Genomic DNA, 12,432 nt, shown 5'->3' on the forward strand with positions numbered 1-12,432 from the left:
GTAGGGAAACAACCAAAATAAGGATTTCAATGCTTCTGGAGCATACAATTAGAGGCAAAGGAAGTAGTTATAGTAGTGAACAGATGTTTGGTCATGGACGGGAATCATGGTATCTGAAACCTTTTCTGTAGAAAAAAGAGCCACTGCAGATCAACAGGGAATTAAAATATCCTAGTAATCTTGGATTTCAGACTAAGAGATGACTGCAGATTTGAAAATCATGGAAATAAAATCAACATGATTTATTAATTCCATTGTAGAAGATGAGTGTTAAGTAAATGGTCCTTAGCTTTTCCAGTTATGCTCTCTTTAGATATTGAGATTACAGTGTTACCATGTATTAAAGCCAGAATGTTATCTTTCGAGAAGGTATTGTTTTTCTCAACCTTACTGTAAAGATTGGGGCCTAAAATGAACAAAGTGGTGAGGGGAAATTGGTTTTGCTGGATCTCTCTTGGATTTGGGATTTATAGACTTGAGGGCATATTCCATCAAATGAATTTGTCATTTACGGGCAGATCGGTAACATTTCTGAAATATTATTTCCCATTTGTTTGCTCTGAGCAAGTATTTAGGATTAATACACTCTTGTTTTGACCACAAGAAATGCAGTATCTGAGGCCACTGTGGTAGTGCTAGTGGCCCAGGATTGTGAGCTCCTTGATGGCAAGTTTTGTTTCTTTTCTACACCCCTAGCATCTAGTTCAGGACCAGATACATTGCAAATAACTCCTAAGTATCATATCAAATGATGCTTGGGACTAGCAAATGTTTAATGAGAATTTAACAAAGACAAAAGAGGAGAGCCCCAAAAGGAGATACATTTCTGGGGGTTAAAAAGAAAAGTTATGGGAGTCCACCTACAAGCCATGTGTTGCCAATATTTGAAGAAGTCATTTTAAGGAAAGTGTTTTATTGGGCCAGCCAGTGGCACGGTGGGTAAGGCAGCTGGATTCCATATGGCCAACTACATGATTTAAGTCCTGGACTCAATGACCTGAACACACTGGGCAATGTGCGAGTGTGCCCAAAATCCTGAGAGGAGAAATGGAGAGGGGAGTGCAGCAGCACCTCTCTCTCTGGGGCAAGGGGAAGGGTTACTTTTTTACTTTACCTCTGTGACCATTGAGAGCATGTACCCTATACAAATAATAATAAAAAAAAGTGCTTTCTCTAGGAGTCAGAGATGACTGCTAGGTAGCTGGGGTAAATTCTCATACTAAGACAGGAAAATAATTGAATTTGGGGGGAGAAGCATTCAGTTGTAGGTTTATTTGGCAAATGTTTTGAGTGTGTCTACTACATGTCACTCAAATTGTAATTAAGAGCTTTCTGGCAGTAATGTGAAGGACAAATTAGAGGAAAGAGATGCTGAGCTTTGTTGGAAGCAGATGAATCTCAGACTAGGGCGAGATACCACAGCATTGTCACTAAAGCTCATTACCTCTCTGCTGCACCAGTGATCCTAATACCCTCACCAGCGTTTACACATCTGACAACGGTTAGGTTTAGTGGGGCAAATATATTCTGAAGGTATTGCCTATGATAAAATTTCTTACCACTCTAATGGGGATATGGCAAGCATCAGGCCCTGCTAGCAAGTGTTCAGGCCAAGGGAGACAGCGCCTTTCCAGGCGTTCACATGATTACCACCCTAGTCAAGTCTGAGTCTATGGGGTGGGCCAAGCCTGGCTTCACAGTAATTAGCGGATATAAAGGAGCTCCCTGTTTGTCACATGGCCTGGCCATTCTGAGGCCGGATTTCCTTTTTCTGAGTTCCCAGAGAGGCCCAGATTTGACAACAATAAAAACTTCCAGAAAATTTCCAGGTTTAAGTTCCTAATCTTCCTCTCACTTTGACCCTTTTTTCATCCTCTCCCCCACCAAGAAGGAACTTATCCTGGAGTCCACCAGCTTCTGTTGAATTCCTCCACCCCTTTTGTTGGGGTGATGGTATATCTAAGTTCTTAGGTTCCCTCCTCCAAGGCCCATTCAGAGGCTGAAAGTATCACAGAAAGGTAAAGTGTGATCTTTCTCAGAAACAGGAATGGTTGTAGGTCCCCTGAGGGTTCCCAGAATATCAGATTGCTTAAAGATGTTTCTGTTGCAGATGTTTACTCCCCCCACCTGACAGGAAATAATTTCTCTCTAAGAAATCCCAAGGGCTCAGTCTCTATGCCGGATGTCCAATCATCTTTGGAAGTGACTTTGGAATTTTTGGATACATGCCTCACCTAAACTGGAATTAAGAAAAATACTACTGAGTCAGCAGGTGCCATGGAGGTTAAGGCAGCTGGATCCTACATAGCCAACTCCACAATTCAAGTCCTGGACCCTGTGGATTGAAAAGCATGCATGGCATGTTTGCCTCAAATCCCAATAGGTAAATGGAGAAGTTTGTGGCATGAGCATCTCCTCCTGGCCCTGAAGGGGTGGTGATTTCTTACTTTCCCTCTCTCTTTTTCTGGTGCACTCACCCAATAGCAAAAAACTAAAAAACTTCTATCCCAGGTAGACTGAACATTTGTATAGTTCTCATTGTCCAGAAATTTCAGGGGAAGAAAACTCATTTTATATATTTTTATAAGGATTTAATCTATTGTGCAGAGAGGGTTATATGTTTTCCCAGGAAACCCATCAATATTACCCATTTAACAACTCTAGTTCCAGATCTCACTCATTAACAGAGCTCAAAACCCTGTGACCATGGGCACTGATGAGGGTATGCTACAGACTCTCCAGCTCTAATTAAATCCCTGGAGTTTGAGCTGCGTGGGTGTTGCAGATGCTTGCTTCCTGGTTTTGGCTGAGGTCCTGCTGCAGTCCTTGAAGCAGCTGGTTTAGAAGGGTCAGGTTGCTGTCTCTGGGAGGCAGAGGCAGGGGTGGGAGACAGTTCCCTTTATACTCGATCACTGCCATCTTGGCACGATCCTGCTCACTCCGATTTGGAATCTGCAACATTCTCGTATAGCCCCCATTCTGATCTCGGAAACGAGGGGCTAGGACTTGAAACAGCTTCGGGATTAAGTCCTTCTCCTAGGGGATAAGAGATATCCAGGAGAGCAGAGTCAGTCACAATTGCAGAAGCATTTAACTTTCAGGGATTAACAAAAATATGGTCCAAACGTACACACAGACTTCCCCATATCCCAATCTGGTAGGGTCAAAGTTAAGCTGAGGGATGATTTACAGGTGACAATGCAGGTTCATAATCACATCGAATACAGCTAACTTAGCACACGTTTCCACTTTAACTCACAACGTTGGTCAGTAATTGAGTATCCTCACTTAATTCTGCCCGGTCTCCCTTAGTCCAATAACCTCCTCTTCCACAGGGGGCAAAGGGTGTGATTTGGAAGGCAGACAGGACATACCGTAAGCCAGAAGTCAGCCATCCGCATGGCTCGTTCGTTGGTGTCTCCTAGCTTCCCATAGTCGATGAGCTGTGAGGACATAACATCACGGATCCAGTGCGATCAAGAAAAGTGCCAATCTTACTATTACCGGACCGCGATCCATTCATTCCACTAGCAAAGCATCTCTCTAATCTAAGCCGCCCCGACCTCCACAGTCCTAGCCAGTCTCACATCTGAAGCGCCAGAAGAGTGGTCTCAGCTCTGGGTACTAGAGATTCAGGTTTGGGGAAGGGTTTACCTGGGCGGTCCTTCTCCCCCTCCCAATCGGAACGGACCCCGCCCCCCCAGGACAGACCGCACGTGGGTAAGAGGGCCCCGCTCCACACCTTCTCCGCGTAGCCCCTCATCTCGTCCACGCGCGCCCATGACGCCTCGATGCGTTCGTGTCGCACCAGGCCCGTGAGCAAATTCCGCAACAGGTGGATACGGGACTCCGGACCAAGGCCCAGGCGACGATATACGCGGCCATGCGCGATGGCGGCCGCCACCGACAGCCGCATGTTCACCGCTACTCCCTGCCCCCTGGAGGCCGGATATGGAAACTCTCGAGCGGAAATGGGTGGAGGCAGTTTTAGGGGACGCATGCGCCGTAGCTCGGTGCGTGGCGGACGTGTTTGCGCATGCGCACACGAGGATGCCTCGTTGGCAATCTGGGGAGGGCGGAAAAGGGGTGGTGACATTTTCCACTGCAGGCGAGCTGGGCGGACTTTAGGTGTCGCTAGCGCTCCGTGACCGGCCGGGGACGAGGCTCCCCCTAGTGGGGGAGAAGCAGGCCATCGAGTTTCTCTATTGCGGGCCTGCGGACTCGCGGCATTTAGGGCGACGCGGGGCCGGGCCTCCGAGCCTGCAGAGAAGGTGAGGTTCTGAGGGAAGACGCCTGGCGGGGTCGGGGCCCTGCAGCCCAGAGGCCCGCCCGGCCTGGCCCTGCAGCCTGCGGCTGGGGGAGCTTACCCCCCCGAGCCTCATGGTAACGGCCCTGCAGCCTGCGGCTGGCGCAGCTGACACCCTGTCGCATCATGGAACACGTAACACGGTGGTTTTCCAAGGGTCACAGTGATGCATGCCCAGAAGAGAAACGCGGATTATGAGATTTTTGAAATGTTCTTTATTTTCTTATGTATAATCTTAGTTAATGAACAAATTACAGCACGAAAAGGAAAAATAGTGGATTAATACTTTAAAATGACACCAATTATTTTGAAAACAAAAGCCAAAAAACCACCCACACATGTGCTAAAAGAAATGAACATCATGCTAAAGTAATGAACATCATCATAGTTTTTGAAGCTTTGTTTTTTCCTTCGGTCAGAGGGCTTGTGTGCTCATCACAGAGAGTAAGAGGGAGAAGAGAAAGCTCTCCATTCCTCCATCCTGTTGGGATTTTGGCCACTCTGGCACAGTGGCTTGCAATGTTTTCCAGGTGCCCGGTTGGAGGACTCCAGCGGTGCTATTGGTCAGTGTGGGATCTGGCTGTCTTAATTGCTAGGCTTTTGCAAGCTGCGAGTTCATGATGACTAAAAATTACAACTTGTTATGTATGGAATCATGTCCTCCTCTTCCTCCCCAAAAGAAGTAATTGAGTCTTAACCTGTAATGTGACCTTATTTGGAAGCAGGGCCATTGCAGAGGTAATTACTTGAGATGAGATCACACTGGAGCAGGGTGGGCTCCTACACTGGGACTGGTGTCCTTATAAGGTGTCTTGTGAAGAGACAGGTAAACATGCAGGGTGAAGATGGGGAAGACATAGACATATAGGACAAATGCCGTGTGATCACAGAAGCTGCAACTGGAGATGGTTGAAATGAACCTGGGATTGCTGGGAAACACCTGTAGACAAGAGAAAGGACTAGAATAGACCTTCTGTTTACCTATGTCCATCAGAGAGCAAGACCTTAACTTCTTTTTTTAAAGGACTTTTTTATTTCCTTTGCCTTAGGGCACATGAGCTCTCTGAAAAAGAGACAAACACAGTGAGAGGGAAAGTAAAAAATCACCCCCTAGCCCTTAATTTCTGATTGATAACTTCCAGGTCTGTGAGACAATACATTGCCATTGGGTGTGTGTGTGTATGGTTTTAGATTTTTGTGATGGCCAGAGGAGAGAGACAGGGAAAGTGAGAAATCCTCCCCATCCGCCCAGGGGAGTGGTCATGCCTTAATCCCTTCTGCTCCATTCTCTCAGGGTTTTGGGCAAGCATGCACATAAATCCAGCAAGCTGTTGGGTCCAAGACTTGAACCATGCAGTCAACCATGTGGGATCCGGCACTTTAACCACCATGCCACCTGCTGGCCCCATTGCTGCTGTTTTAAGCCCTTCTATAGTGCAACCCTAGGAAACTGATACACTTCACATATTTATATTCAGTAGACTGTATAATTAGATTTGTCATTCTGTCCTTTGCTAATAGATGACCAACGAATATATCTTGTTAATTTTAATTTTGAAAAGTTTTTTTTTTTTCATTTCTGTCAGGAGAGAAGAAAGTGGTCCCAAGCAATGTTTATGGAAGGTAGCTGAAGGGAACCAGCAGTTAGTATAATGGCTATGTCGCTGGACTCCCACATAGTTGACCACGGTTCGTGTCCCGGACCCGGTGGCTTAAAATTCATGCTGGGCACGTGTGCATGCGTGCCCAAGATCCCGAGAGGAGAATGGAGGAGAAGGGATTGTGGCGTGACCATCTCCCCTGGGGGGTGATTTCTTGCTTTCTCTCTCTATGTCTCTCTCTGTCTGTCTGGTGAGTGCACGCACCCTATCGTGAAAACCTCTCAAAAAAAAAAAAAAAGAAGGTAGCTGAAGAAGAAGGAACTCAAAATTTGGAGAATTTTTGTCTATAATCCCTACTGGGAGAAGAGCGTTAGATATGCCCTATCACTGCAGAGAACCTCTGAATGCATGCATCCTATTCTGTGGAAGTGTCTGCAAAACAGTGTTCTATGCCAAGTGTAGGCAGCTCAGCGAATGTTCAATCAGGGATTTAGAGGTGATGGTGGCAAGAAATTATTGTTTGGATCCCAAGCCAACTTCTTAGTTATATCTCTAGAATTCTTTATGTCTAGAAGTATTGCAAGGACTGGCTCTTTTTGTTTTAATTTTAGATTATATATATACATACACATACATATACTTTCTACCCTCATGTCAGGGTCTTAACTCCTCCCTGAATCTGATGTTCTGGGAAGAGATTGGAGAAAAACACAGGCTGTCCTCAGTATCTGATGAAGTGGTGATCATATTAGGGGCAGTTAAAATTAGTTTTTCACAGGTAACCCCTAAGATATTGAGGATAACAACAAGTCAAAATATACCCCAAATGGAAACAATAAACCTTGCAAGCAGTTGAATTTAGAAAAATAAGTTCCTGATCTATATGTGAATAAAGTTGAGGTGGTTCAGGGCTGTAAAGAGACTTGGAGTTTGAGTGAAATCAGCATAACCCTCTGTGGTGATGGTTCACTCTGGAAACGGTGACTAGCTGTTTCCAACTTGGCTTATTCTCTTCCTGTGGTGTTTTTCCCCCCTCCCTGTTTCATTTCCTTGTATTATTAGATGAACTGCCTGCTGCTGAAATTATAAGGTCCTTCAAGGTCAGAAAGGGACTCTGACTCATGCATCCCCTCTCCTTTCCCCTTGCCACCACCTGAAGTGATCACTCTGCTTTTTCTGTTTATAAGTCTTTCAATATATGTTGGCAGAAAATGGAAAAAGAAACAAACAAAAACCACAAAAAAACCTCTGATATTTTTTTGGTCATGTTTCTTGATGATTTCACTTTTACTTAGGACAATGGCTTTATCCTTTCTTTTCTCTTTGATTTGATAAATATTTGTTTAGAATTTTTCTGTGGATAGGTAATAAAATACCTTGTTAGCTAGCTTTCTTCATACCTCAACACCAAATACCTTGCTAATCATGTCTCTTCACGGTATTAAGGCAGGATACAGGGATACTGAGCACGCAGACAGGGTAAAGGTCCAAGATGGAATCACAATGCTAAGTTTTCAGACAAAAGCTGGCTACATTAGAACTCAACTGTAGCTAAGGGCAACAGTTTCTACTTACTAACTACATTCTAACAAGAAGTACAGATTGCTGTGGTCTGCTGAGCCCACAAAGAATGGATGTTAAATCACCCAGACTACCATGTAACTATTTTCTAAAGCCTACTTCCTTATCAGAGAGCCAGCTCCCCATTGCTCAGACTGCTAGATTAAAAAAGATCCCTTGCCTCAGCTCTTCTGCAATCTATTCAGGACCCTTCCCGGCTGAAGTTCTGTTAACCTTTTCCTCTCTTAATAAACTTCACTTTACTCTCCCCTCTCTGTGTCCGCATCTTTAATTCTGCATGAGCATGGGGCGAGAACCTGGTCCTCTCAGTCTTGAATCCAGCACTGGTGTTGGATCTGAACATCCTAATATCCTGTGTTAGTCTATACCTTTCTTTGTGACTTCTAGATACCACATCTTAGTTATTATTAGTTTTTTAAAAATTTTTGCTAGAGGTGGGGCTGGCAGGCGGTGTGGTGGTTAAGGGTGCTGGATTCCCACATGGCCGACTGTGGTTTGAGTCCTGGACCTGATGGCTTGCTTTCTCACTTTCTCTTTCTCTTTTTCCTCTGTCTCTTGCTGGTCAAAGAAAAATAAATAATGACAAATGGAATTAAATAAATACATGTTTCATAAAAATTTTGTTAGAGGAATGTATGTATGCTCACCAGAGAGAGAGAGAGAGATGGAGAGGGACAGGGAGAAGGAGAAAGCACCCAAGAATGAGGTATAGTCATGCTACAATTCCTTTCCTCCGTTTCCCTATCCTGTTGAGATGTTGGGCATGCATGTATAGGTGCCCAGAGAGTTTTTCAGCCCTCTGGACCAGGGATTCAAATCAAGATCAACCATGTGGTATCCAGCCTCCTAGACACAGCTTAACCACTGAACTGTGGAGCTTGGCCCTGGACTCTGTCTAAAGGCAGTAGAAAGCCACTTTGGTCTTTTAGGTAGAGAATGATGGGATCAGATTTGCATTTTAAACAAGTCTCTTTAACTTAGACTGTGAAAAAATGAGTGGAGAGGGCAGAAGTAGTCAGGGAATAATAAAAATAAATTAAAAAAAAGTAGTCAGGGAAACCAAGTAAGAAGCCCTCGCCCTGGTGATTAAGGTAGCCGGATCCCACTTACGGACTGCATGACTTGGTTTCAGTCTTGTACCCTGCAGCTTGGGAAACATGCCAGGAATGGTGTGTGCATGCCCAAAAATCCTGTAAGGAGGGAGAGATGGAGGAAAAGAAATTGTGTTATGACCATTCCCATGGGAGGTGCTACCTCACTTTCTCTTTTATTTTCTCTCTCTCTCTTGTGCGCACATGCATGTTCACACGTGTATGTGCAGGTGCATGTGGGGAAATTAGGGGGAGAAAAGTCTTTGTGGTGGTGTAGATAAGAAGATGGCGACTTAGAAGAAGTGGGGAGGTGGGGGTTCATTTACTCTTTCAGCAGATGGTTATTGAATACTTTCAGGGTCCCAACAGGAAACATGGCACACTCACATTATGTAAAAAGTGGGTTAGAGGGCCAGCAGGTGGTGTGGTGGTTAAGGTGCTGGATTTCCACAAGGTCAATCCATGGTTTGAGTCCTGGACCTGGTGGTTTGAAAATCAGTACAGATGCATGTATATACATGTTATAGGTGCATGTGTATATGTGCCCAAAATCTCAAGAGGAGAATGGAGGAGAAGGGATTGTGTGTGGCCATACTGGGCTCGGGGGCAGTGATTTCTCATTTCTCTCTCTCTCTGTCTCTCTCTGGTGAGCACATACCCCGCATGGCAAAACCTTAAAAAAAGAGGGGTTTAGATTTAGGAAAACCAACAACAATGGAGTAAGACATTGGGCTAGCAATAATGGAGCCATTGCCACCTGGAAGCTTGAGGGTCAAGGGTGTGGAACAGTTCTTCGGGGAAGAGGCTGGAGAGGGTAACTATTGCTGGAGCAATGCACAGGGAGGGAATCGGTAACCAAAACTCACTCTTTTTAATCTTTTGTTGGTTTCCCAGATTACTAACTCATTCAGACACTAGAGGGCGATGAAACCCAGTTTCAAAGCAATGAACAGGACAGAGAAGGATGGCGGATATATGTGGGGAGGCAAATAGGAAATATCCAGCACACCTATGAAAGAAACCATACCAACCTCCTGTATTCATAGGACTTACGCTCTAGGTAAGCTATGTTTAAACTGAGATGCATGCCACTGGGGGTACACAGTGACCCCTCCCCACCCCTCGGGGCATGTGTACTTGCTGGAGGGAGACAGAGAGAAAAGGAAAGTGAGAAATCACCCCTGAGGGGGGATGGCCACACCGCAATCCCTTCTCCTCCATTCTCCTCTCGGGATCTTGGGCACGCACGCACGTGTGCCTGGGGTGAGTTTAAGCCACCGGGTCCGGGACTTTAATGGCGGTCAGCTACATGGGAGTTCAGCGACATAGTCATTACGGTAACTGCTGGTCCCACATTTTGCTTACTTCTATACAAACAAAAACTGATATAAGACCTGAAATTATAAGAAATCAATTGTCACTTAAATTTTAATTTTATATATTGGGTTGTTGGAAAAGTAATGATATTCTTTTGCACAGAAAAACATCATGGTTTTTCTGACAACCCAAACTATAAAATTAATAAAAAATTAAATTGGGCAGATTTGAGTAGTACTTTATAAAAGTGAATATCCAAGTAGTCAAAAAAAAAAAAGAATATATAACTTAATTAGATAAATGCAAATTAAAGTATATTGAAATAGTACCATGTAATCCAGGACAGCTAAAAAGACGGATAAAACTGGTAGTGAGTATGGGAAGCAACCAGAACCCTCATACACTGTTGGCAAGAGCATAAATTTGTATAGATACTTTAAAAACTAGTTGATTTTCTACTGAAGTTGAAGATATGTATATATTATGAACGAGCAATTCTACTCCTAGTACAAACATAATGGAAGTATGTATATATGTGCCCCAAATACATGTATAAAATGCATATGGATGCATATGGTAACATTATTTATAACATCCCTAAGATGGAAATAACTAAAATATTTATCAAGTGTATAATAGAAAAATAAACTGAGATATAGCCATATATTGCAATATTATATAACAATGAAATGAACAAATACAGCTCCATGTAGTAACATAGATAAATTTCACAAACATAATGTTATATGAAGAAAGTCAGGCATAAAACATACTACATTATTCCAGTCGTGGGCCACAAAAACAGAAGTAATGTATGGTTTTAAGTCACCTTTATTAATAGAGGGGGGTCTATTGATTAAATGAGAGCATGAGGTAATTTGGGGGTATTGGTATGTTCTATAATTTGGCTTGAGCAGTGGTTACTGGAGTGTATTTGTTTTATGACAGAATCATTGAGTTGTATGTATACAACCTGTGTATTTTTAAAAAAGTATAACTGTTATATTTCAGTTAAAAAGTGAAAAAAAACCACTTGCCATATCTTATTTTTTTTTAAAGAGAGATTTTTTTGCCATACGGCGTGTGTGCTTGCCAGACAGAGGCAGAAAGTGAGAAATCACCACGTTGGGGGATGGCCATATGGCAACCTTTTCTCCTCTACTCTCTTGGGATTTTGGGCATCAGGATCTTGGGCATGCACACACATGCACCCAGTGTGAATCTTTTTATTTTTTTTTTAAATATATGATCAGTTATTTAATTAGGTTCTTGGCAAAAAATCTGGAACACCAATTTATGAGGATAAACTCCATTTGTAAGGGCAAACACGAATCGCAGGTAGCCCTGGAGCAGAGGAAGAGCTTTGATTTTTGGTAAAATTTGCGAGCCCACAGCTTTCTGATCAACCTTGCGCTGCTCTGAAATTTCATATTTCTCTTTCTCTGTGTCGAAGATCTCACCTTCCTGGTGTCTAGGCTTCTGCAGTTTCTTTTTCTTGAAGTGAGCATTGGCAAGGTGTTTTGGGATTTTTTACTTTGCTCATACCGATTTTTGTGGAGGTGGCAATGACAAATTTCTGGTGTGTTCTACACAGTGGAACTCAATTGAGAACCAGTGGTCCAGTTACAAGTAGCAAGCCACTGCTCAGCTGCTTCAGGAAAACCACTCTTGCCTCTGTGGCGTCCAGTGAGGATGATCAGAATGGTCCCAGGAGTGATGCTGGCTCGCAGCTCTCTCACATGCTGACTGAAGGGGTTCTTTGCTGCTGCTCAACAGCTTTCGAGGCACATCTTTAGTAGGATAATACCTAGGCATTTTGCACAGTTTAACCACCTGGGTACCACCATTCTTGTCTCCACCAACTGGTTTTGTGACAGTGGCAAGAACCTTCTCCTTTTTCTTTTCTATCCTGGATTTAGTGGCCGAGTATTTCCTCTTGTACATGGCCTTCCTGGAATATACGGCAGACCAGGAATATCTGCTGATGCCCTGGACTAAGACTGGGTTTCAACTGCAATGGGGCTTCCCCTTCTTGGGCTTTTTAGCCTTGGAGTCACCCTTTTTTAACCTTGCCACTGGCATCAGCTTCTTGGCTTCAGGTTTCTTCTCCTTAGTATCCTGCTTTGCAGCTTTTTCACCTACTGTCTTGTGTAGTGGGAAAGAGAACTAAACTTGCCCAGTGTGAATTTTAAACTGCTGGATCTGGGACTCAAACTGTGGTCGACGATGTGAGTCCAGTGATGTAACTGTTACACCATTTACTGGTCCCCACTTGTCACATCTTTTATAGCCTTCTAACTTACTGAGGGTTATTCTCTTTTTGAGTATAGTATTGGTACATAAAGTTCTCCCAAAGATATCCACATCCTAATCGCCAGAGTCTGAGAATATGTTATTTTCCTGCAAAGTAACTTTACATATGTGATTAAAGATCTTGAAGCGAGGAGGGCAGTTGGGATTTTCCAGGTGGACCAATGTAATCACAAGGGCCCCTCTAATATGGAGGCAGCAGAGTCTGAGTTAGAGTGATGCAACA

At 43.8% G+C, this 12,432-nt stretch overlaps 1 protein-coding gene across 1 annotated transcript; it reads right to left on the reverse strand.

The window, feature by feature from the left end:
- Window positions 1-2,566: 2,566 nt before the first annotated feature.
- On the reverse strand, window positions 2,567-3,950 carry MRPL17 (mitochondrial ribosomal protein L17). Its single transcript, XM_006161994.3, has 3 exons — window positions 3,743-3,950; window positions 3,375-3,443; window positions 2,567-3,036 (listed from the first exon to the last, which is right to left on the reverse strand). Exons 1-3 carry the CDS (start codon window positions 3,914-3,916, stop codon window positions 2,749-2,751), a joined length of 531 nt encoding a protein of 176 aa, XP_006162056.1. The 5' UTR covers window positions 3,917-3,950; the 3' UTR covers window positions 2,567-2,748.
- Window positions 3,951-12,432: the final 8,482 nt, after the last annotated feature.

This window comes from Tupaia chinensis, unplaced genomic scaffold, assembly GCF_000334495.1.
Source record: "Tupaia chinensis unplaced genomic scaffold, TupChi_1.0 Scaffold139491_1, whole genome shotgun sequence".
In the NCBI taxonomy this organism is placed as follows: domain Eukaryota; kingdom Metazoa; phylum Chordata; class Mammalia; order Scandentia; family Tupaiidae; genus Tupaia; species Tupaia belangeri.